At 36.6% G+C, this 27,740-nt stretch overlaps 1 protein-coding gene across 1 annotated transcript in view; it reads right to left on the reverse strand.

Moving 5' to 3' along the window:
- The window catches only part of LOC103594092 (ephrin type-A receptor 6-like), a gene marked incomplete at its 3' end in the record, with an annotated part of 232,578 nt that overhangs the window by 135,065 nt on the left and 69,773 nt on the right, over nucleotides 1-27,740 (reverse strand). The window contains exons 5-6 of the mRNA XM_008577280.1: nucleotides 8,675-8,783; nucleotides 5,214-5,284 (exon numbers count right to left, since the gene is read on the reverse strand). Coding sequence (XP_008575502.1) covers nucleotides 5,214-5,284; nucleotides 8,675-8,783 — 180 coding nt within the window. The remainder of the gene's footprint in view (nucleotides 1-5,213; nucleotides 5,285-8,674; nucleotides 8,784-27,740) is intronic.

The raw sequence follows: 27,740 nt of genomic DNA on the forward strand, positions 1-27,740 counted from the left end.
CCCCAAAAAAAAAAAAAAAAAAAAAAAAATACAGGTAACAAGCATACAAGCCTTTACTAAATGTGAATTAGCAGGGATTAAAAAGCCAATGCTAAATTTGTGGCAGAGTGGATGATATTTGATTTTGTTGCTTCTTAGGTTTTGAAAGCCATACAATACTCAGAGTTAAATGTTGTCTGGGTCTCCTTAGAAACCAGCTCTCACAAGAAAACCTCAAAAGCAAACAAACAAAAGGTAATAAAGCTACTTTAGAGGAGGTGATGGAATGCCCATTATTAGCAATAATTTGCTTCATTAGTTCTGCCCATTGCTTTCTTTTATTACATTGTGTCTACTATTTTCTTAGTGCTTGTTATGTAACCAGGAGAAAATTAATATTTCTCAAAATAGCATCAGAAAAGCATATTCACTCATGCTTAGACCTGACACCGATTCTGAAATGCCATGCTTTTGTCAACTTCACAAAGTTTAGGTTAGAAGAGAGGAAAACAGTCCATGCCTCTATTTCACATTCCATATGACATTTTTGTAACTTAGTAGGAGTTGTAATTTTAGACTGAGTTCTGTAATCTCAAATCTAGTAGCTAATACTAGATGATTAGTGGTACCTGATTGGAAAATGTGGTCATGTTGATAACATTACTTTAGGCACAGATAACAAGTATCATTTATTAACTCATGTGGTTTTAGAAATGCAACCCTTCAATTATTTAAGGTGATACGGATTTCTACAGAAAAAATTAGTATCACTTTTTTTCTTCTTGCAAACACAATACGTGTGTAGGGAAAGTGAAGATAAATGGTCAGCGTCCCTTAGATGTTCAGAATCTTGCTGAGCATTTGATGTAACTATAACTCATCTGTGCTCAGGTGTTCCTGGGTTGTCCGATTCTCACCCAGGTGTTCCTGGGTTAACCACTGGACTTAAGTATAAAGGGCAAATGGCTCTGATCCACAGCACCCTATGCCCCTGGGACACCCCCAAGGGGGCCACAGGGAGGCCACTGCTATTGCTGGAGGCTGGTGCTGCAAGCTGTTGCTGCCAGGGCACCCAGGGTGCCCCGGACAGCCATGGCTGCTGCTGCTGCTAAGGAAGATGAGGACTGAGCTTGCGTTGCAGCCTTGCTGGAGGCTCCCAGGATCTTTCCCAATTACCTAGCTCATGACCTGTCTGTGAGGGGTCTGTGACCCAGCCTGGCACGTGAGGAGTCTGGTGACTCAGCCAAGCATGTGAGAGGTCTGTGACCCAATCTGTACAATGGGTTTGAAGGGTCTGTGGGCCCTAGCTCGACAATTGCCATAGCCATCAGGATTCTCAGCAGGTAAAGGAGACTGACAATTGGAGTCATGAACAGGATGTCAAGCAGATAAAGGAGCCATTCGCCCCTTGGGTGGGAGAGAAAATGTGGCTACCCTTGGGTATATGGCACCCAGTGGCCATTTTCTTGTTGACTGGGGTCTGGCTGTTGCTTGCTGTGCTGTGAGAAAGCATGGACTGGGTGCTGTATGAAGCGGCACAGTTTCGAGATTTGAAACATAAGGCAGACAGGTTGTAAACACAAGTGCATGCCCTGGAGGCTGAAGTGCAGCAATGGGTCATCCCTGCTTCTGGCACCAGGGATGATGACGAACCCAATGGTGAGTTGGGGGAGTCTGTGCACCTCCTGGAACGACTTGTTCATCAGAAAGTGAAGCACAAGCAGCCTATGGGACTGGGCAGACTGGTAGGCAACCCACACGTGACCTAATTCACTCCCTATGTCCCATATGCCCACGTCGAATTTGTTGGCTTGGGGAACAGTTTCAGCAGAAACTGGGAGAGCCCCTGGCTGCCTGGCTGCTGTGGTTATGGGACCTAGGGGTGGATGGTGTGATGTGCCTGGAGAAGATGTAGTAAACACATGTCACATTTGTCCAACATGCAGATGGCTCACTGGGTGCCACTTAAACCTGAGAAAGCAGATGGCCTGCCAGTTGCCACATAAATCTGAGAAAAGAGTGCCGCATGCAGATGGGCAGATTATCCGAGGACAGGTGCCCATGCAAAATTTCAAGTATGTTTTCACCTGGTGAAAAGATGGAAAAGTTAGCCTTTATTAGCACACTGTAGCCTGTGGCAATGGTTACAGAATAGCTGCAAATATGCACATGGGCAGGGCAGCCATTCCTTGATGAAATGGATGAATGCAGCTCTTCAAACTGTGTGGGCAAATGCTGGAGAACTGCCAGAGACTGAATGAATGGCACATGTATGCTGAGCTGGTTTGAGAGCCGGGGATGAGGCAGCTAGATGCTAATAGCCGCGACAATGGGAGAAAGGTCCTGAAGGCATTTCTGAAGTTTGGAAGAGCATCCCTCCCATCACAGACCCAGAGGCCTAGGAGAACCGAGTCTGCCCTTGGGAACCTGCTCTCTGCATTCTGGCTACTCTAGCTAGAGCAACCCTGCCTTGGGCGGCCCCAAGTGTGGTTCATGCAGCAGCTCTGGAGAGCACAAGCTGGAAACCTTGGTGGCATCCACATTATGCTAAGTTTGCAGGCTGGCAGAACATGGGAGCAGTGGAGGTGTGGCAGCCTCCACCCAGACTGCAGAAGATGTAGAGAAGGCAGAGACCTGCTGCAGGGTGGAGCCACTGTGGAGGTCATCTACAGAGGAATGTGGAGCAGAAAAGTGGGGTTGGAGCCCCTGCAGAGAACCCCCACTGTGGAAATGTCTAGTGCAGCCAGGACAACAGGGCTGCTGCCAGGAACCCAGAACTGTAGGGCCACTGGCAGTGTGTGGCACCGGCCTGGAAAAGCTGCAGGCACCGGGCAGCTCAATGGGCTGTGCCTGGTTGAGCTGTAGAAGCGAGGCTTTGGGGGCCCAGATGCCCCACTGTGCTTAATGTCTGTCCTTTTGGGTTTTGGACTTGTTTGGGGTCTGTTCTTCCTTTCTTGTCTATTCCTCCCTTCTGGAATAGGAATATGTGCCCAATGTCTGTCCCACCACTGTATCTTGGAAGTAGATAAATTTGTTTTTGATTTTTACAGGTTCACAGCTGGAAGGAGTTTTGCTTTGGTCTTAGATGAGACTTTGGACTTTGGACTTTTGAGTTGGTGCTGCAACAAGCTAAAGACTTTGAGACTGTTGGGATGGAATGTCACTAAATATAGCTGAAAGGGCAGATCTATAGGGACAGGCATCAAGGTGTACAGAACGTACAACAGGCACAATAGGTTATATAAATGTAAAGGTCAGTTATCCTTGCTAAGGGAACATTGCAGAAGATTCCAAATGCATAGATTGTATGGCGAGGGACCCTGACAGGGTGGATTGTACGGAAAGTGAAGATAAATGATCAGGATCCCTCAGATGTTCGGAGTCTTGCTGAGCATTTGATATAAACATAACTGCATCTGTGCCCAGGTGTTCCTGGGTTGTCAGATTCACACCCAGGTGTTCCTGGGTTACTGGACTTACATATAAAGGATGAACTATTCTGATCCACAGCGCACCCCATCCTGAGATGACCACGGGGGCAGGGGTGCCATGGGGAGGCTGCTACTGCTGCTGGAGGCTGCTGCTGCAAGCTATTACAGCCAGGGCCACCAGGATGCCCTGGGAGGCCAACACTGCTGCTGTTGGATCTGCTGGAGGCTGCTGCAAGCTGCTGTTGCTACTGAGGAAGCTGAGGACTGAGCTCACATCGGCAGCCTTGCTGATGGCTCCCAGGATCTTTCCCAATTACCTAGCTCATGACCTGTATATGAGGTGTCTGTGACCCAGCCTGGCACATGGGGAGTCTGGTGACCCAGCCAGGCATGTGAAGGGTCTGTGACCCAATCTGTACAACAGGTTCGAAGGGTCTGTGAGCCCTAGCATGACAATGTGTAACAAAGGAAAAAAAGCAACAATCAAACTTATTTCCAATTTTGAATATCTGGTTACTAATTTAACTTATCTGTATCTTCTTAAGCATTGGTTTGTTATCTTTCTTCTACTTCCTTGGCTGTCTTGGGTTATTTTCGTTGCTTCTTGCTGAGCCCATCTGGTTTAGTTTATGCTAAACTGCCACTTGGAAAACAGATAATAAATACCTCAGGAGCATCTTTTCCCTCCACATTTCAGTACTGAGTGTCCTGCAGTGAATCTTAAGGGTTCCCAGCATAAGTCATCTGTCCAGGTGTCTGAATTCAGGTTTCTGCAATTTGTTTATGGTGTTTGCATGTCATCTGTTGCCAGGTACCAGCTTTCTCAGCTCTGCCAGCATAGTGAATCTCAAACTATTGTATAAAAGAGCAGCCTGGGAGAGTTTGCTCAAATGCATGTCTTGGCTCTACCCTGGACCTTCCAAGTCAGAATTTTGGGGAGTGAGGGTGGAACATTCTATTGCAGATGGTCCTTTAAACCATTCCTTGAGAAATCATGTGAGCCTTTCAATAGCCTAAATCATTCTACTAATTTACTATTTCCTCACATAAACCCTTTCCCTCCCCTGGAGGGTAATATAGATTGAAAAGTCCCTTATTCCTTTTGCTCAAAATAAAAGAGGAGTTAAAATAGTTAAAGTTTCCTCACATATTATCTCTATACTGTGGTTAATTAGAGAACATCCCTTTCTTGTTAACTCAGCATCTTACAATAGGTGTCTTGACAAGGTAGTTTGCAATTTGGAGGTGGAGGAGAGAATGACAATTATCAAACCAACTATAGCAGTAATTATAGCTTGCTTGGGAAGAGATCCTTCAAATGAATATAACCTTGTAGTCAGCCCAAGGATTTCATACATATTCTAAGAGTTAAATAGCTGATATTCTTTTTTAGTGTTAATGAATTGTAAATTGATTTGCTATATGCTTGAAATACAGTCCCTACGAGAAGAAAGAAAAATTTCTTAATATCTCTGTGTCTAATGTTTTACGAGATAAAAACAACTCATGTTCTGGAGCCATTGTGAGTGGTAAATAACTAGATATAATCAATTCGTATTTTTAGCAAATTCAATATATTGTTTTCCAGCAAGCAGAATTGGGGAAAAAAGGTAATGTCATTTAATGAGAAGCAGATGCAATTTCCACCAACAAACCTGGAAACCAGATGAAAAGTCTTAATGTTGAAAGGTTGGAAATATATATATTTTTTCTCCCCTCAACTCAATGGATACATGTTTAAAATGAACTCTTGAAGTGCTGGAATGATGTAAAATAATGGAAGGGAGTCACTGCACTACTTACAATGCCCATTCTGTAAGTGGTTTCTTCTCTTCTCTTCTGACTTCATTTTGGCCTTTATATACCACTGACACCTTTTAAAGGTAAACAGAAACTTATTTTAATAATTATGATGGATAAGAACAAAAACCAATTGAAATACATATCAGATACGGATAAAGTTTGTGTCATAACGACCCTTTTAAGAATATCTTTATAACATGTGAAAATACTGCATAGAAGGTTTTTGAAGTACATCAAAATTAGCCCCAGATAAGAATAAAATATTGTCAAGTAGATCAACTGGTCTAAAGGACAGAAATCCTAGCAAATATTTTATAAGAAGCCATAAACATCAATTCCTTCCTTGTATGACTTCAAACAGCTAGAGTTGGTAAAAAACATTAAAAGTCCAAATAAAAAATGTTTCTGAGTAAGAATCTCAGCAATTTAGACAACTCAGTGCTACATGGCATGATGGTTTTCTTTTTTAATATTTGAAATTTGGTAGAGGCATGTTTGGTTCCCTCTCTGTCAAATGATGCTTCCACGACTTCTTCAACATGAATTAATTAATCAACATCCATATGATTTGATGGTTCATCAAATTGCTAATTCCAAATGGCCCCACAGAATATATCTGTGGTATACAATCCAATCTTTCAATGTGAATTTTGCCTCAAATTCTCAACTTGAGTATTTATTCAGAAATGTCTTATGGTTTTCATGTAATAGTTTCCAATGAATGCTCCCCTACCAAAGTGTTTAAGAGATACTTTAAAATAAATTTCCTTTATGTCATGTAATTGAAATTGTTCTCTCCAGTGCATAGAATATTAAAGCAGTTTCTGATGTCATGTAAATTGGCAAACATAAAAATTGAAAGCTGAAAATAACTCCGTACAGATTTTTTTATCCATTAAATTCTCTTTTTAAGTGATATTTATATTCTGCTTCAGGAATCTCTAATAAAGATAGTATTTGAGCCCATCTCTCCAGGTTATTAGGCCAAACTTTTTGGCCTACAAAGACTGAAATGTTTTCTTTTAAGTTTGTCATATTTATGTGGTAAGGCCATATTTTCTGATATCTTAATGAAATGCTTTTCCACATGTGTATATGCTATTTAAATCATTGTTTACTGAAATACTCTATGAGAAAATAGGGACTTAACTCATATTCTACAAGATACATGTAAATATAACTTAAAAATTGCATCCATGTTTGCTTTATATTGAATCACTACTAAATAAAACATCATTTAAATTCAACCCTTAAGATAAGTAGACGTTGTTTTTGTGTGTGTGTGTGTGTGTGTGTGTGTGTGTGTGTGTGTGTTCCTATTCGGAATAAAGATGACACTGCTTTTAACTAAAATCGTATGTAAGAAAGTTCCCTGACTTTCTTCAAAGGAACTTTCAAAAAGATGAAAAATAAGAATCTTTCTGGATCAAAATTAAACATCAAATCAAAATTATCATAATCTAGTTAACATGATATAATTAATGTCTTCAGAGTTAAGAACTCCTTATAGGACCACATTGTACTTTAATAACTACGTAAAATTTCTGGGCTCCAAAGCAGATGTCTTTAAATTGTATGCAACTCCATGATAATTAGAGCATTATAAAGATATCAGTGTCCCAGAATTCACAATGCATGAGCAGCATTTGTATTACAGAGGACAATGAATATACACTAGGGTTTATTCTTCTATTTAATATTTTCCTGTTAAGGTTTGCCAAACATGTAGCAGTGCATAAAGTTTTGGTAATTTGATTTTTTTTTAACCTAACCAAATTGTCATTGTGATCTCACATGCAAGAAAACGTTTTTATTTTCTTTTTTCCTTTCTTTTTCCATACTTGCACCTTTAACTCTCACTGACATTTTCTTTCTTTCTTTTGTTTCCTAATGATCATGGTCTTCTAAGCCCTCCCCTTGCAAGAGTCCTAGATAGGATTAAAAGAATTTCAACCTTTTTTGAGCAAATTTAGACCTCCACCAGGAGGTCTAAATTTTTGTTTTTTATAACCAGTTTACCGCTGCTAGTGATTAAGGTTTTTGTAGGCCATGTTTGGAATTTATAGACAATAGTCTTGAATATTTTGTCTTCAACCTAATGATTAATTGGTTTAGAGACTCCAAAAGTTGTTTTCTGTCCACTATAAAAGATAGGTTGTATCAAAGCTGTGATGGTGGTAAAGAGCTATCACAGGTTAACTTAAGGAGCAGAGAGAAAGAGTCATATGAGAATGCTGGGCAACAGTATCTGATAGTGCCAACATGGTGTGCCTAAACTAGTACTTTTATTAGGATGGATTATCATAATTTCCTGCACTTTTTCACGTCTTGTTACTATAGCTAGCATTCTATCAGGTAATCACTCTCCCAAAATAAGAGACCCAGAGACACTTTCTATTAATTCCAAGAGCATTACTATGTTTGTTTGTATACATGAAAATTTTAAGTAAACATAAGGGTAAATGTTCCCCCTTTTCAATTAATTTCATAAAGAAGTCACCATTTGCAACTCAACAAACACATATTCATGCATTTCTTTGTTCTTTGATAAATTGTGTAAAAGTAGTTCTCTTACAACTAAACCTAATATACTCTTAATAGATAACTAGCATTTTCTCAGGAACTCACACTTTAAAGTGCCTTCTAAGTATTTGTCAATTTATCAATCTATATCTTTTAGTCTGCTGTCAAAATTGTGGAGAATACTTTTTCATATATGCATATCATCTGTAAATTTTAAATTTATTTTAATAAAATATTGATACCTTAGCAGTGTTTTTAAAATGCATTTAATAAAAGGGTGTTTATAGTTCACTGAACTACTGCCCCTGAAGGCAGCTATTCACTTCTGCTCTGTATCGGATATCAGGGTATTCTAGTGGGGTTGGTATACTTTAGCTGGAGTCAGTATGGATTTGTTTTGTTTGGCTGACATTCCTATTGTAGTTTTAAATCAGGACATTGGTATTTTGCAGTTAATGTGTGTTTCAGATTATCAAGAAAACTCTTGAGGTATTCTTTTGTGCCCCTATTGATATCTAGAAGGAAGATTTTTTTCCCCATGTAAAATTGATCTAAAGATATTTGACAAAAGTCTTGACCAAACATACAGGGTTAAATGAGAAATAACACTTTATTATTTTAATAGCATAGCATATTCTCTTCACTCACACCTCTGTATTGTCAATACCTGTCTCATGGTAATCATCTAGTATATTTAAAGATCAATAAATTGTTTTAATATCAAATCTAGGTATTTTGCTATATTAAATTTATCACTACTTAAAATTTTCATCTATATTACTCTAAAGTGGAGAAATATCAGGTTTATAAAACTAATTAAGATAATTTTAATATAGAGGGTTTCAGTATTTAATTGATAAAGACATCACAGTTCTATAACATGGGGTCGTTATTCACAGATCACCAATCTTGGAAATAATCTAGTTTGCTTCGATTACCTTCCAGTGATTAAGAAGAACAAAGTGAGGATGACTAGGAGCGTGAATCCCCCAACAGCCGCGGTGGCGATCACCAGAATCTGCCCTTGCTCTGCTGCCAGGTCGGAAGCTGAAACACAGACACGAGACTAACGTTTCCCTGAGTGACATTACTTCTCTACCAAATTATTTCACAACTTCATATATACTTGAAAATTTATTTCAGTATTTGTGATATAGGATGCAAACTTAAAATAAATGAGCTTTGTCTAACGGCTGAAGAGTTGAGGTCATAACCTACAACATAAGCCTTTCTTCTTTCTTACAAAAATACCAATAATGTACATAGATTCTTAGTAACCCACAGTTTAAGATTAAGTATATGTTGCAAAATTACATCAGCAAATGAACTAAAGGATTTTGTTGTATATAATCCCTCATTTTACTTCCTCCTAAACACATTGGCCAATAGACCAGGCTTGACAGACACCTTTGGTGTCTATTTCCTTGTTATTTACTTACTTATTTATTATTGTATAATTCCTTTTTAAGAATGACCTTCCTTATATTTCATAGAGCTTAATTTAAACATTAAAGTTATAAACTCCTACCTCCATAGCACAAGAGTTTGCATAGTAGGTGCTTAGATGTTTGATTGGCAGTAACTGGAATAAATGATACTTGAAAGTTCCTTTTTTTTTTTTTTTAAGAAAGACCACATAGCATTTGGTAACAACATAATACTTTGTTCATTGACAAAACTGTATCTTAAAACTACAAGGGCTGCATCTTTCACTAATCTTCCAGGAATCTTTAAAAATATATTATAAATGTATTAATATTATAATATTTAATAATATTTTACAGTATATTATATTTAAAATATATTTCAATTAATTCATGAGCACTTCTCATTTTCTGGATTACTGAAACTTTAATCGGATCTAATTTTGGGGGGATGGGCTGGGCTATATCTCAGTAATAGAGGTAAGGAAACAAAGCAGAGAGAAGTTGAAGAACTTGTCCAAGTTCACATAGAGCATTAAAACTCATAGTAATAATTCAGTTAATTATCAATATTCTAAAATATTAAATCAATCAAACCCTTTAATATCCCTTAACTTGAATAAAGCTTGTTTTTTATTTTGTTTACTATAAATAAATAACATTTATTAATCTCATCTGTTACAAGAAGGAAATTGAATCAAAGTTTATCACTGAAAAGCAAACCACGTAATTCTCTACCATAATGATTTATTAAACTTGAATACTTTAAGACTTCTACAGAAGTACATCTTTTTCTGGGAATTAAGTATGCAGTATACTATGTGCAAATTTATAGCCAGAGTACTAACATCCTCATAAAAATTACACGTCTACTAGAGAATATCTGAACCTTAAATGCTATTGTTGCATCAGTAAGAAACCAGTCACAGCATTTCAGAGACATTTTAAGAAATCTAAATCTAAATAAAAGCAGTAGTCATTTATGTTCAATTTTCAGTAAGAGAAATTTACTAAACCTTGAAATTAGATTTTAGTCACTACGACTTAATCAAGATATTTTTCAGGCAGTCTATTATAATATTGAGTTTTAACTCATCATATGTGCAGAGACAAGTTAAATAGTTGCATCTTATTCAATACATAATGTACTGAAGCTGTTTTATTAGGTCTTCACTGAATTTCCTAATCTTCAAAATAGCACTGATATCATGGGAATTAATGTTGTGCTCTAAAATGTCACATTTTTCTCACTGAAAATTACTGAATAACAAATTGCAAGAAATAGATGTTGTAGAAAAAAACACTAACTTTTTGAAGATAAAGAAGATGACATTTAAAAAGAAAACATTATTTACTTAGCAACTGCTTTATTTGTAAAATATATAATATAGTTCAAGTGCTTTGAACCTGGAGTATATAATTTCACAGTAGTCAGGTAACTAGCAATCTATTGAGACAATGTATTTAAAGTTCAGGTGGAAGAGAAAATTATGTACTTGGGTGCCTTTTGAATATCAGATAAGTTGGTTATAGAATTGTGTTGTGTGTCTTAAGTAATTAGTTTTTAAACTGCTAGTTTTAATAATATGACTACTTTTGCAAACTTGTGATGATATATTTATGAACTTTGCTTCTATTAAAATTTTAATTGAATAACAGAATATTAGGTTGTGACACTTTGAAAGATGCATATTTCTGTATAAGTTTTTCTTAAACCTCTATACTAGGCATCCTAAACACTCCTCTTTGGAGAATAAAATACAGTCATGTGCCACATACTGATGTCTCAGTCAACAATGAGCAACACATATGTCGAAGGTCTCATAAGATGGTCCCATAACGGACCTGAAAAATTCCTATTGCCTAGTGACATTGTAGCTGTAGTGACATCCTAGCATATTACTTTTAAAAAAAATAAATTTAGTGTGGCCTAAGTGTACAGTGTTTATAAAGTCTACAGTAGTGTATGATAATGTCCTAGGCCTTCATGTCCACTCACCACTCACTCATTGACTCACCAGAGCAGCTTTCAGTAGCACAAGCTCCATTTATTGTTGTGTCTTATACAGGTGTGCCATTAAAAAATTTTTTATGCTGTATTTTTACTGTACCTTTTCTATGTTTATCTATGTTTAGATATACAAATACTTACCATTGTGTTACAATTGCCTACAGAATTCAGGACAGAAACATGCTGTACAGGTTGATAGTCTAGGACTATACAGCCTAGGTGTGCAGTAGGCAATACCATTTAGGTTTGTGTAAGTCCACTCTATGATGTTCACACAATGACAAAATTGTCAACAACACATTTCTTAGACTATATCTCCATTGTTAAGCAATACATCACTATATAAAAATATACAAGTAATTTGAAAATAAGAGTTTTTAATAAGACACATCCTGGGAATAAAATGCTACAAATGATGAGGCTGGGATGATTATGAAACATCAACATCATCATCTTCATCAACAATGGTCCTTATTTATTTAATAGTAAATTATGTGGCTAAAACTAGAGCTTCAAATTCATTATTAAATTTATTTTCACAATGATCTTGATAAGTAGGTACTATTATTATTCCTGGTTTAACTACTTGCCTAAGGTCACACATCTTGAACAAAGGAAAGCTGGCAATTCAGCTTTGATTTGCCTGACTCTGAGCCCATGCGATTGCCAGCATTTGAAACTGCCATTCTCACTAACAGGAAGACCTACCAGACCCAGGTCTTTTGCTTGTCTTAAGACAATAATAGCCTTGGTTGACCTTGGCTTCATTTCTGTAAAATGTGAATGTTGAACTAAATATTCTTGTCAAAGTCTTTCAGAGCAATTTTACCATGTTATCCATTAAGGCTAAAATCAAATATTGAAAAGAACAAGATTTGCCATATGGAAATGAGAGGAGCACTCAGGACCTGTGCTGCAGCTGTTGGTTCTGACAGGGATAATTTCTGCCTTTTATCATATTAGTGTTGGTCCATCACAGAGCTCTGACTTCATCTCAGCATAAACTCCAAAGCCCTTAACCTTGTTAACAAGGCTCTCTACAAATGGCTATAGCATATGTATCCAGATGCATCTCATCATACTCTAATCATATTCTCTAATCATACTGAATTTCTTCCAGTTTCTGAATGAGCCAAAAAAGAAAAAAGAAAAACTGACTAGAAAGAAATTCTTTCTTTCTGGTCAATTCCTGTGTACTTCATAAAGATCACATCATTTGGGAAGCTTTTTTCTGGTTATTTAGATTTGGTTAGGTCCCCAGACAGATGTTCCCATAAACCCTTAAACTACTTCTACCAATACAGCTATCATATTTTATTAAAATTATTATTTTTTGATTAGACTGCAAATTCCATGAGTGCAGGGACTTTATTCATGATGGTATATCTATAGTGGGTTAAATGGTGACATCCATCCTCCTCCCCTCAAAAAGGGAATTTATACGTGTAAGTAAGTTAAGGCTCTCAATCACCATGAATTGAATGGGTGGTCCCAAATCTAATGACAAGTGTCCTTATATGAGACAGAACAGGAGAAGACAAAGAGAAGGCCATGTAAAGACAAAGGGAGCAATTGGAGTTATGCAGCCAAAAGCCAAAGGATGTCTGGAAACCCCAGAAACTGGAAGAGGCAAGGAAGGATTCTCCTTTTGAGCCTTTGGAGGGAGAATGCTTTTGGCCTCTAGAACTATGATCTGTTGTTACAAGTCACTTAGTTTGTGGTAATTTGATACAACAGTCCTGGGAAACTAATTTAGTATCCAACCTATGGGGCTTGATAGGTGGTAGAAGCTTAATAAATATTCCTTTGAATGAATGGATTGAAAGACTACTTATTTGCTTTGGATGATTCTGGTAAGAGAAGGTCGAATTAATTTAGGAGTAATCCACATTCCTACCCTCCCCTTGATATGTGAGGAAGATTTATGAAGTGTAGCTATAGAATGTATGTAAAGAGAATGTACCCAACACTGATTTAATCAGATAAATCCAATTATTCTGTATGGTTGGAGACAGCACTTTCTGGAAGGCAGGAGGTACTAGAAAATTCAGACCTCTACGTTTTACCAGGTTGAGTAGATTAAAGTCAGAAATGTGAGTCTGAGGTTCAAAATTTGTTAGTTTAACCAACAAATGTTTATTGAGCCACTATCACATGCCAGTCACTGGGGTAGACACTGGGGATACTGTGATCAACAAAACAGGCTCATCTACGGTGCTCGTGGATTTATAGTTCAGCGGGGAAGATAGATGTTGAACAAAAATTAAAAGATAATTATTAAAGGGAAACTGTAAAGTGCTGGAAGAGATTAAGCAGCCCCATTGCAGTGAATAAGCTGACAGGGAACTTTGGAAAATATAATGTGTTGAAAGAAGAAGGAGGAGAAAGAGGAAGAGATGTTCCTTGGCTAGAGGCCTCATTGACTTGATTTATTTAAACAGACACTTAGACAAACAAATAGGTAAACCATAAAATTATCTACCAAATGGACTCCATTAAAAACATAGTATAGCTGCAAATTCCTCTGTTATGAAAACATGTCAGTAGTACTTTCTATTCATTTTTTCAATCCAGAGGAGAGGCTTATTTCTAATTAGTTTTGAAGGGGAAAATGTATCTATAATTTACTCAAGTAATTAGCACCTATAAAGAGCAAACCTATCCTTAAAAAGAACCACAATGAAGTCCATGGTAAGAAATAAAATTTATTTTTGACTAGCTGATTGGAAGTGTTCCTTTGCTTAATGGAATGAGGTTGTATTCTTGGAAAAAGATAAGTATATTAAAATTATATATTTCATTTGGAATGGTTTGGAAAGAAGTAGACTTCATTAAGAGAAAGCAATTACCCAAAAAGAGTTGCAAAATTGTTACTGAAGAAGGACTTAGCACTCAGCCAGTGCTTGGCATAAATCAGGATGACATTATTAAGTGAGAGATTTGTTTACTTCTTCTGTTTAAAAAGAAAAAAGAGAAGTTTTTTTACTTGGAATCCAGACACTTCCCTATTTTAAAAAAATAGATTTCATGTCTTTAGGAAATTTTTAGAGAAAAACAAATTGGCTATTTTTAACCAAAAAAATTTCTTCTATGGAGGCATATGATTTTATCTCCCTGTAATCAAGATTATTCCAGTTTATATTTACATTTCAAAGTAAGATCTGTTACTTTCTATGTTACTTTCTATGGAATAGCTTATTAAAGTTAACTCTTTTCTGTTATGAACATGTTTGTAAAGTTACTGAAGACAGCAGTTACATGATTTCTTTGAGTAAACTATTTTTCAAAAATGCTGCCCAGTGAAATAAATTTTCATCATTTCACCAAAATGTTTTTTTTTAGCACAGCATAAATATCAACAAAGTAATGGATTGACAGTATCCAGTAAATTAATTTTAAGGTTTATTGACAACCAGTACAGAAAAATTTTCCTCTCAGATCGCATATAGCAATCAGAATTGGCTTAAATGGCTATATCTATAAAGATATAGACAGATATCTAGCAATATATAAGGAAGACTAAGTAATCTGCACAATCTCAACACCACATGCTCATGTAGAAATTAGAATATGAGATAAAAATGGAAGCTGAAGAAAGGTTTCTCCTAGATGAATACAATCTTGTGACTTTGTGGATGACATTGCTATTATCTTGGTCACCTTAACTTGAAAACATGGAGTCATCTTTGATTTTGCCTTTCCCTACAACTCCAAGTATAGAGTCAAATTTTTCATCATGTTTTATATCATCTTGTTTTAATAACCACTGGCACAGCATAATGTCAGGCTTCAGCCCCACACAGCTAGACTAGTTTTATCATTTTCGATTAGGTTTCCTTTCTATAGTGTCTCTTCCCAATCCAACCGACATTACATGGTCCGATTATTATCCTTCAAAATAATACCTAAAAATATTCAGAATCTTCCCCATTGCCTAGAGGGTAAAATTACCCCTTCCCAGTGGGTATCCCATTCTCAGAGATGTCTGGGCATGAAACCTTGGACTCAGCCCTCATGCAATTTTCTCCTTTGCCTTCCAGTTGATCATCGATTATGTTATTTCTACCTTTTAAGTATTTCTTAGCTTCATCCCCATTCTCTCCAACTCCCACTGCTCTTTTCTTAGTTCAGGTACATATCTTATCATATTTATTTGAAATCACCTAGATTGCAGCCTCAATTATGTGAAATGCAGTTGAGCAATAGGAAAGCAAGACAAATATATATATATATATATATATATCTTCTGAAGAGACACCTGATTGATGTTCACATACTAAGAATGTACAGTTTACTCCATTAAAAAATCTTTGAAGCCTCACACTTTTGCTTCAAAGATATTTATTGATCTCCCAGTTCACAAAATAGTATAGTAGCAATAGATTAGAAGTTAGGTGGGGAGGGGGTGAGTGTCTAAAAAGAGACAGTTAAATAGAAGTGCACACTGCAAAGTGGACTGATGGAAGAGACGCGCAAACTGAAAATCTGACATGAGATTCCAAAATATACACTACTCAGAAGCCACGAATTTAGGATAAAATAGCCCTACAAAATTCAGCAAGCCCCAAAGAACTCAATATATGATAACTCAATATATTAACACGATTATCCAAAGTAATTTTTAAAATACTGAGATAAGTCCGATATATTTTGTTTTAAAATGCATGAGTTTATAGATGCATGGTTAGAAAACTATTTCTCTCCAAAATATTTAAAAGTTATAAAAATAATGCATTTAAGACTGAACCCCTGGCTGAAAGTTTCAGCTATCAAAAATGATTCATTTTCTGAGGGTTTCAGTTTTTTGGCACATCTCAACTATAGTGTAAGCTTCTTGAGGGTAGAAATAATATCTTTTAACTTTATCTTTCTAGAGATTAGCATAAAGCCTTACAGAGTACAGGTAATAATAAATGTACGTTTGTGAGGAAGAGATAAAGAACACATTCTAGATGTAAGGATAAAATGTCCCTGGCTAAAGAATAATTTTCTCATTTGATTTGTGTGGTAATATTAACACTTGAACATGTCTTAGTTTTATAAATGGTCCCTTACACTATTTTTATTTTAAAATTTAGTATGTTCAGAGATAAATTAACAGAAAATAATATGAGTTAAACATTTTTCCCCAAATATATCTGCCTAGGCTTTGAATAAAATAAACATTTAGTGGAAGAGGTATCAACATGGTATTGTATTAATATCTTTCCTTTACACTCATTCAATATGTGAAGCCTTCTACCAACAGGAAAAATATTTTTCAGATTAGAGATAAAAGAGAGAATGACAAGGAGATTCTCTGTTCCACTCAAGTAAGCTGATTGCTAAATTCTCAGCTGGATGGAAACAATCCTCATGGGCCATTTCTGTTGAAGTAGAAACCCTTAGCAGGGATTACACATTTTTCAGAAGGTGATTTCATTGCTGTGCTTTCTTCTCTTGCTCTGCCACTTCTCCAGAAACAATGTGATTCACTGCATCTAACTGGCTACATTGGGACACAAAAGATTTCAAGATTTCCTCTTCTTGATGACCTCAGTCTACTTGTCAGGTACAAATGCGAAATGGCACAGGGATAATTGGAAAATGTGAGTTTGGACAACTTGATGGAGAGGCAGAAGCAGAGGCAGGTAGTGTAGCGTGATAAAACACTTTCTCTCTGTTTTTAAAAAAGAGATTCTATGTGCATTAATGAATGGTCAGGATGCCTTGCCACAGGTAGCCTTCATGTGACAAATTTCAAAGAGCAAAGAAAAGTGACTGAGGCATTTAAATACCTGGAGCTATTGTCAAAACTGTAATTGTCAAGGGTTTAATTTGTAATTGTCTGTATTTCATATTGTTACTGGCAGTTGAGATAGGTCTCTGAGAACCTATTCCATTTGCAAATGAAATACTTATGTCTTTAGACATACATGGTTCATCCTTTTGTTTTTTTAAGATACAGTGTAGCATAGAATTTTCTTATAAATTTCACAAATTTCCTGGATCACTGACCTGGAACCAATGATGTTCAGTTTCAAATACTATTCATCATGTACCATAATATTAATAGTGAGTATTTATATATTAGTAAGCATATCTATACTCTTGAGGTTATAGCTTCTTAATATAACAATTACTGTGGTTGAGGTAAAGAGTTTTGTAATTAAATGTATAGCCATTAGAGATCACAAATTTCATTAGGTTTATAAACTCAACGATGTACTTAGAATTTTTAAAAAGTAATCTCTATTATAAAGCACCCATTGGTTTATTTAGTAAAAGTTCTAGAAATTTTCTTGAGAAAGTTCTCATTTGTTGACTCATTATTCTTTCAAAAACAACAAACCTATCCATCATTAAGAATGTGCTAAATACTGTGACATAGGGTTTGGGAGATGAAAAAAACTAAAGGGTGGTTTTTTGTCCTTCATAGAAGTTTCTCTTATGTGTAAACCTTAATTGTGATATAGTAAAATTGTTGATAGGATGGAAGTAAGTGTGAGGGTCACAGGGAAGAGTGGGAGAGTGGCAACCTCGATAAGAAGAAGCAAAGGAGGGTTTATAAAGGAGGTGAGTTCTTAAGTTAAATCTGTAATGATTAGAAGAAATTTGTGGTAAGTAGATATTGGGATATTCCACTTTGAAGAAACAACATCACAAATAGTGCAGAGATATGTCTTCAGAACTTGTTTATACATACTTTGAGATGTCTGAGACATAGACTGAAATGCAGAAGAGGAAGTTGGAGTGATGTGAAAGGAACAGATCATGAAAATATAGTGTCACTAGTCAGCATGCTTGCTTTTTCCTCAAGTTACCACTAATGTAGAGTAGAAGTAGAGTAGATGGAGATGTGAATTCACTCAAAATTGCAATTATTAGTGGAGATATAAACTCTTTCAAATATATGAGAAGACCCTGCTGACAATAAATTCAACACACAAGGAAACAGAACTGAGACAGAAATTATTGAGGATATTTTTGGAGATCCTGGATTTGGCCTGAATCTCACATTACCCCTTTGACTTTTCATGTACATGAGGCAATAAAGTCCCACTTTTCGTTGAGTTTTTTTTTTCATTTGAAATTGAGAGTCCTATTTAATATAATGGACCAAGAGGAAAGAATTTGACTGTATGTATATCCTAATGTGAGGGGAGGGGGGCTTACAAATGGGTGTTTATATTTCCAAATTAGATACCGGCAACTTCTCATTGTTTATGAGGTTGCTTGAGCTGGGTGTTTTCTACCTAAATTTTACTATTTTCTGTTTATTTTGAAGCTGAACATGCCTCCGGTGTCAGTCTGTCCCATAACTGAGTAGACAGGATTGGAATAGTATTGTGAAATGGAAAGGGGATGTTTTTACCTTCCTAAAACAATCCTTTTCTATACAAAGAATATCAAATGTTCTGCCAGGAGAGATTCCAATTTATTTTTTCTTTAATAGACCATAATTTAGGAGAGAAATCAATCATGTCTGTCCTATATTTAATGGATATCATGTATTGATTTAATAAAAACTGCATGAGTGCAAAAAACAAACAAAAAATGAAAACAAATGAGCAGACATTTCTGGCGAGTTTAGCAAGACAACATATTAAAATCAGAATGTGGGAGAATCTGCCCAATTTAAACCCATCTAATTATAAACTCATTAAAATCAAAATACTGGAGCTAAATAAATTCCTGTGGAAGGCTTTTACTTAATTTTCACAGTTGATGATAACACAGATTTGAGCTACAGTTGTTTCTTATATGGCTTTGGTAGAAGTAGTTATGGAAGCACAGATAACCATCAGTGTTGGAGGCCAATTTCTCTTAGCTGTATGGACCCAAGTGTATTGCCTGAAGTAATTTAGAGCCTGGACATATAACAGGAACCTTCTATATGCCAAAGCTCATTTGATCATCCCCTGGCAGTGAATAAATTCTGAGGAAAGTTTTTGGATCATTGTTTAAAAGGTGTTTTGAAGAAAACCAAACTATTTAGCTCAAATAACTTCTAACTGATCACCAGCATCAATTTTGGAGAGATTTAAAGGGAGCCTACTCGATTTTTAAAAGGGCCACACCCATGATACCACAAAATTATGGCTCCATCAGTTTTCTCAGAATCATCTCAGATCTTTATGCTGTGCTTTTCCTTATACCATGTGTGTGAGGTGTCCAAGGTAAATATTTTGTAATAGAAGCAAGAGGGTTTTAGGCACAATATTACCTTACTACTTACTACTATTATTTTCAAGAAAATAAAACTTCCTGCTATGCATGTTGATCTTTCAATAAATTTTGACTTCATTGCCTTAGGAATCAAGTTAACTCAAAATTGAGGCTGAATACTATGATCTGTAAATGTGGGAGTAAATTCACCTCTAAAGTTGAACTAAAGGGGAAATATTTCCTGACATATCCATTCACAATGTCATGCAATGCAAAACAGTCCTGTGTTTTAGTTATTCATTTTTAATTTTTAAACTAATATCTTTATGATATAGTACTTATTTTAGACAAATTGGGTATTTGCCATCATGGTAGATAAAGAGATAAGCCTTTTCATAGATGCTGATGGTATGGGTTTAATTTTCAAACTAGAATTGATTTTAGTATACAAATACTTCTGCTAGCCTACTGCTGCCAGAAAGACTTGAGCATCATCAGCTTCATCAAAACCAAAATTATTTCCTTTGGTAGACAAAAGTCAATTGATCAAAACTCTACACAACGAGACAAGCTATTTCCATTTTTTACAAGCATACTTTTTACATAGCGTATCCGAGTAAGCATGCTGCAGAGCTATGCAGCTCAATATAACTTTTTCCATGAGAGCATTACTCCTGAGGTTTCTTTTTGATGACTTGGAACACCTGCTTTGAAAAATTTCCAGGCCAGAATTATCTTTTTTTCACAGTGTCCTGTGGGGTGGGACTCTGGGCTTTCATCTAGAGCATGTCTAATTGTGGGAGCAGATTTAAATCTGCTTCCTAAGGACAATCTATGCTTTGCCTGAAGCCTATTTCAGTGCAAATGTGGGGAGGTTTTCCTTCTACCTTGGCAAAAATATTCGTTGGGCTTCTTGACTTTTATAGAAGAAGGAATTCTATATCTCTTCACCTTCTTTTTTATACCATTTGCATCATCTACTGATATAAAAATTGAAAATTCACTCTGTAAGCCCTCGTTAAAGACTAACCTCAAAATTCTTAGTAACCATCCCCTGTTGTTTCTGTTCAGCCTTGTCTCTGAAAACCGCCTCCATCCACAGGGAAAGGCCTTGCAAGATTGTTCTCTGTCTCTGGCACTCAGTCATACGACTTGGATTAGGGATGGAGACCTGAACCGACCTGGACCAAGCACATTTTCTCTTCCAGGAATTTGGGATAAGATTCATAATCAGTTTGGCAGTTGGGGTACATGGTTCAAACTAAGGGGGGTATGAACTTGTAAGCCATAGATATTTATTCCTAAATGAACAAATTCACAGGTAAAACTAGTCTTTAGAAAGCAAAACAGAGATTGGCTGCCTTTGTCTTTGAGAGTTTTCCATTTCTTGTTTCAATCCTTTTTGAAGCCTGGTCTGGGACATTCCTGCTAAACTTAGCTCATGATGCATTCAATACCTGCAATCAAAGGGTCATATTAGGGTATTATACTTTTAAGTTCCTAACACACAAAATGTTTAGTAAAAAAAAAATTTGGAGGATGATTCTTTTCATTCACTTCCTGGATATATTTTCTCTTTTGAAGTCTATATGCATGGAATGTATTCAGTAACCTTCCTTTCTCCCTCCCCTCACTCCCGCCCCGGAAAAATCATCTTCAATCGGTGATTTTACATTGGCTCTGTCAAATATTGGAGTCAGAAAACATTATGTGAAAACAAACAAGCAAAAAAACACTGCATTTTTTGAAAAAACTCTGCTTGTGGCCATTATCCTCAATGTCCTCAATATATCTTTCATACAGCATTTGTGCTTCACGAATACGTGATAACTTCTCTGCCCTCTGATTGCGTGTGTGGTGCATCTGTAGTAATAATTATCAAAACGAGACTTTGTTCCCTCTTATTTTTATGGATCTAATTTTCTACTTCTAGTTCTAATTTATTAAACATTTTTGTATATGTGTTTTAAACTGCCTCAAATATTGTCAGGGAGAAGAGAAATGCAAATAAAAATCAACATTCCTCTGTTTATTTAATCAAGCTTTGTAAGAAAGCATCCTTATAAAAATTAAGGGCAATTTAGACATGTCAGCATATACATGGGGAAAATCGTGTTACTTACTGCTTACAACTTTAAGCTTTCTTCCTAGGACATGAAATTTGACTATCTTTGTAATTCTCTCTTACTCCTAGTGAGTGGTATTAATGGATTAGATTAGTTATACATATGTTTGGGAGTATTCTAGTAAATGAGAATTAGCTGTCAACGATTTAGAAGAATTCAAAAGGCATTTTGAGCTGCAATACAGAACATGTCAGAAAAAAAGAATGTGCTGAAGATAATTAGAAAGCCCCAAGTTTCCTTGGTATGTTTCCAAGATTCCGTGTTCTGTCTGTCTGTGGAGCAACCTGGATTAATTTGGAAAAGAATGGAGTAGGCTTCTTTCCAGTCATACAAGGTAAAAATGTGATTTTATAAAAGTTTAAATATTCTCAAAACTATGTCTGTCCAGTAAATTGAAAAAGTAAAATCCTTCCTCAAACAAGATATTCTGGGCTTATATTCAAGAAGTAATAGCATAACTAATAACTACTCTGAGCCAAAATATAGTTTTCAGTATGTAGTGAAGTTTGCTTTTCTTTGGATTGCTTATTTCTGTGCAAGAGAATCTGTTAGTTGGATACTTATTTAATTTTTAAAAATGTATAGTGGGGTAGGTGGCTATGAGTACATAAGTCATTTCACTTCCACTTGAAAACTGAAGAAGATTCCACAGAGGGTGCCCTAAGGGAGGTTTCTTGCCATTATATTTTTTCCTCTTTTATTTTTTTCTTTCTTCTTTATGGAGATGTGTAGCAGCTGATTCACAGCACAGGATGGTCCAAAAACTCATAGTGGACTCAGTGAAGGAGTCTCCCTCAGGAGAAGAGTGTTATAATAACAAACACTTTAGAGAGCTTACATGTGTTATCCACAGTTCTAAACATTCCACATTTATTAGCCACTTTAGTCTTCACAACAATCATATGAGATAGTAGTATCATATCTCCATTTTATAGATGGAGAAACTTGCCTATGGTCACATAGTTAGAAATTACAGAACCAGAACTTACTTACAGGTAGTCCAGGTTCAGAATTTGGGCTTCTAACCACTATGCTTGTGTTGTCTGTTTGCATTGAGACATTTTATGTTTTAAATATTTAAAACAAAAGTAGCCCAATCCTTAGATATTTTCATTTCCATAGTAACAGGAGGAATGGTGGTTCTGGGTCCATCAGGGACTACTGCTGAAATGGGTTTGATGAAGTCTCCCTGACCTGCCTTCTATGCTGGCTAAGATCTGGTATCTCAGAAGTTTAAATGTGGAGCTTGTTTGGCTGAGTTCAGTTCTTTAGTGCTTAAGCCCCATGAGGTCAACACATCTTAGGGAATTCCACTCATGCTTATCTGTCACCCATAAAAATTAAACAAAAACTAGCATCAAAACTAGCCAACTAGACCTAAGGGTAATGGGTATGAAAACTAAATGTCGAAAGGAAAATATGAATATGACTTAATTGCTATTATAGGGTGTCTACATGCAAGAAGGTAATAAAGAATATTGTTTTGTTTTTTAAATACAATTTTGAAGTTGTTAGAATGAAATTTTAGATTGTAAATTAATAACAATAACAATTAATTAATATTACTATTAATAATGGACATTTTTTGAACTCTAACCACATGAGTGCTGGATACTCTTCTAAGTACTTTACATGCACTGAATCATTACATACTCATAAGACTATGAGGAAGTAGGAGAAATTCTTATCCCCATTTTCCAGATGTGGAAACTGAGACACAGAGTGGTTAACTGACTTGCCCAAAGTCATATTTAGGAAGTGATAGAATCAAGATTTAAATCCGGGTTAAGTACAAAGCTTGAGCTTTTATACAAAATTCCTCTTCACTAGTTCCCCTTAGCTGTCTGTTTATGTGTGAAATACCTGCCAAACCAGATTGCATGAATCATTTGCTATCATGGAAAGTTTGTTTCTTCTTTTAGCTTATTTATATACCCTTTCTTCAAGGCCAAGGTAAAGCCCTCCTCCGTGAAGTTTTCACCAGCTACCTAGTTCTCAGTGAAACCTAGGATTGCAGCAATTAGTTACCATTTAATGATCATGTGATATGTGTGCGAGACGCCACGCTGAGTATTTCTCTTACACTGGGAGGCAGGCACTCCCTATTCTCCATCTCACCTTCATTCTTCTCCAGAGTAAGAACCTCTTACTTTACTCTCATCCTCTGTCTTAGATGGGGTTTCCTGGGACGCAAGTTCTGTAATGGAGCTTGGCATGTAGAAAGTTTTATGGAAAGTGACCTCAGAATGGACACTCAGGGAAGCACAGGAAATAGGAACAGGAAGATGTCGCAACTGAACTGCGATGTGGTAGTGACAAAGACCCTGGCAGAATTCAGGGAGTGCTGGAGCTGAGACAGCCCTGCAGAGCTGTCCTGGATTGAAGCTGTGGGGCTGGAACTTTGTACCTCACATTGACCAGTCTTGGTTCCTGGCTGCCCCTGGGGAGAGGGCATGATCCTGGGGCAAACAGCTTCTTTTGGCCAGAGGCAATGTCTGCAGCTGTGAGCCTTCAGCAGGCAGAACTCCCACTAGCTGAGAGAATAAATGCCTGGGCCCCAAAATGGGGATCTTGGCAACGCATCACAGCTCTACACTACCTGATATACTGAATATTTTTCTTATTGTTTGTTTATTGTCTCTCTCCTTTCTCTATGATGTAAGCTCCAGGACAGCAGGGATTTTTGTCTATTTCTTCTATATCCCTAGCACGTAGAACAACACTTAAACTACAGAGTGGCTATTCACGAATATTTTTTGAATGAATGACTGTACAAACAAGTGAATAACTTTCTAGTTTTCCCATGAGGAAACCAAAGCTTCAATTGATGAAGTTGCCTTCGTTAGGTTCTAATACCTGGAAATCGACAGAATCTGGATGCCTATTCAAACTGGTCTGGCCCATGTCCTTAACTACTCCACTAGGAAGTTTCCCACTTTTAGAGCAATGAAAGATATCTAGCATATTCCCTTTATTTTACTGATGAGGAATTAACATCTAGAAAGGAGACAACAGAACCATGTCTACTTTGAATGAATAATTTTGGCTTCACCAGTTAAAACATACAACTAATTAATACAGTTAACATACAGTTAACTGGCTTCACCAGTTAAAACATACAACCAAGTAACCTAGCCTGAGACAAGCCAGTGCCACCTTTGAGTGCCATATTAGTGTTGGTATCTAATTTTGCTTTGCTAACATATGACCTTTACCTCTATGCTATCTATATTCACAAAGTTTCCCAGATAACTTAATTTCTAGGATTTCTGCAACTGACCAATTTTCTCTGAAGTTTTGACATGGGATGGCTTAGCTCCAGTTTTCTCAGGAGGCTCTGGTGAGCAGGTCATAATTCACTGTGTCTTCAAAGTTCAGAGACCAGATATGAACTGTCAAGGGGCAATATGCAGGTTTGCATGCGGGCAGAAAGCAAGCATGTTTTAGAATTTAAATTAATTCCCAAGGTTTCAGCACCTTTGGTAGGTGAATTCTTAAGGCTATATAGCCTCTAGGGAATTTGGAAGTTATAACAGCTATAGGAGTGACAATGAAAAAGAGATTTGAAGATTTTATTTTTAGTGTGGATAAGAAGAAGGTGAAGAAATAATTAGATGTGTTACAGTGGTCATGGAAAAGTCAGTTGTGGGAAGCTCGCTCTGACTGGCTTGGCTGTCTATATAACCACAGATAGCTAGGAGAAAAATAGGAACCCAGGAAGTTGTAGCCTCACCAGCAAGATAAGGGACAGCACTGCATGACCTCCACCAGCCTCAAGTTTGTATCTCTCGTACCAGGATCGTTCCTCACAGCACCCCTTACCCCTGCCCTTGCGCTGTCTGATGAAGCCACTGGTTCTTTAACTGTAGAGTGAATCAGAATCACTGGGAGGCCTTGTCAAAACAGAATGCTGGGTCCCTCCCTAGTGCTTACTAGGTCTGGTGTGAGGTCTGAACATTTGAATTTCTACCATGTTTCCAGGTGTTGCTGACACCTTTGGCTCAGGGCCCACATTTTGAAAATCACAGTTCCAGCCATACTGAAAAGCTCCATGCTCTCTCTGATCTCTACACCTGGGCTGTACCGTCTCTCTATCCAGGAGAGGACAGAGGCTCCTCAATTCTTTCAACACCCCCCACCCCCATCACTTTCATGGCCAAATTTTACTTAACTTTAAAGTTTCCTTTAAGACATCACTTCTTTTTGAAAACTGTCCTTGACATGTTTGTTTGCATTTTTCTCCTTGCGTTCCCTTGCACATCACACATTACCCTGTATTGTAATATCGTTTACGTTTCTGACCCTCTCACTAGCTTTTATAAAAGCAGGGAACAAGTTTATCCTTTTTGTCTTTAAATCCCTAGTGCCTACCTCTATATCTGGCCTATCCATTAATATGTTTTGATTGAATGAAGGGGTGAATGAATAAATTGAACAATTAATTATTCTTCTGCTTGCTTTAGCTTTTACTGCTTTATCTCAAGTGCTCTTAACTTCTTTCCTCATCATATTAAATTTAGGAACAAACTACATAAAATTTTAAAATAAATTCTTTATACTTGTTACCGAGGATAACGATTTACGCAACAATATTTATTTATTTATTTATTTATTTTTTTTGTCTTTTGTCTTTTTTCCGTGTCCGGCAACGGATCGCAACCCTCAGTGTTGCCCCCATACCGCACCGGGGACCGGCAATGGGATTGCAACCCTCGGTGCTGCTCCCGCGCCTCGCTCAGCCAGTGAGCGGGAGCCAGTCTGTATGTGGGATCCGAACCCTCAGGCGGGAGCGCCGCCGCGCTTCCCAAGCGGCGCACTATCCAGTGCGCCACCGGGCCGGCCCAACAATATTTAAAACATTACCAATTTCATTCCTTTATCCCAAAATGGGAATAGAAAGTGTGTATGAACGCAGAATATATTTATTATGTCTTTGTGCGCATATATACAGTTGTATATATATAGATACATATGTATGCTAATTTCAGTAAGTAGTCTTGCAAAATTTATTGTTGACAGAAATGCTGGAATTGATTGTTTGCAAAATGACTTGGTCTGCTTTCTTGTTATGTATCCAGCAAATATAAGATAGCCAATTAAAAAAAAATAACTGTAGTGCAAGTACATTTTTAAATGGATGCTCAGTTTTTCAAAAGCATAAGAGAATATGAAATTCAGTTTGTTGTGAATCAGCTATTTTATATCTGGCGGTAAGGTTGCCATCTTCTGCTACTTTGGCTATCTTTATACGACAGTAATGTGCTCACATATACCATGCGTGGGTTTCTGCACACAACTAAATCTTTTAAAGGGTTCCTGTGGTTTTTTCCAAGAGTTCTTGTTACTCAATTTAAGTTCACTGAACTACTCTTTCCCTTGACAAGGTAAAGTTTATCTCAAAAACTTAAGCTGGTTCTTAATTTTTCACACAGACCTTCTTAGAGTTGGTTGGATTTATTTGATAAACATCTGTCCATTCATTATTGTGGCTTCATGATGAGAGAAAGCAAAAAACAATGCCTTTTGTTGGGTTAACACAAATTTAAAAGATGTTACATTAGTAATTTAAAATGATTTTTCTTGCATAGTGGCACTGTGCAAATTTAAAATTTTTGACTGTCTTTATGTTTTGACACAGACATATAATATTTAATATGTATGTATTTTATATAAAATACTTTTAACATGAATTGGACATTTTGACAACTCTTTCATTCAACTCTCATATTTTTTTCAGCTCTGAAAATGATGGATTACCATGTAGATTGAATTCAACTGGGAAATAAGACTATAAAAAGAATCAAAGCCCAGTGCTGTGTCATCCTTCCAGTCTGTGACTTCCCTAAGGACAACTTCACCTCAGCACCATGTGCTTCTAGTTTTTCACTGTAAGAATCACATTTATATATCATCACTATTTATCACTTTACAGCTAGCTGAAGCTCCCCGAATACTTTAAAACACTGTTCTATAAGTACTTACTGAACAATACAGTCCTCCTATTCCCTTCAAGAGTTTTGTATGAGGGTACTTTAAAAAGTTTGTGTATAAATAGAATTAAAATATAATACGGATTTGGGCCGGCCCCGTGGCTCACTCGGGAGAGTGCAGCACTGGTAGTGCCGAGGCTGCAGGTTTGGATCCTATGTAAGGATGGCCGGTGCGCTCACTGGCTGAGTGTGGTGCAGATGACACTGTGCAGAGGGTTGTGATCCCCTTACCAGTCAGGAAAAAAAAAAAAAAAAAAAAAAAAAAAAATATAAATATATATAAATATATATATATAATATTAATT

The sequence above is a fragment of the Galeopterus variegatus genome, unplaced genomic scaffold, assembly GCF_000696425.1.
Source record: "Galeopterus variegatus unplaced genomic scaffold, G_variegatus-3.0.2 Scaffold1477, whole genome shotgun sequence".
NCBI classification, from domain to species: domain Eukaryota; kingdom Metazoa; phylum Chordata; class Mammalia; order Dermoptera; family Cynocephalidae; genus Galeopterus; species Galeopterus variegatus.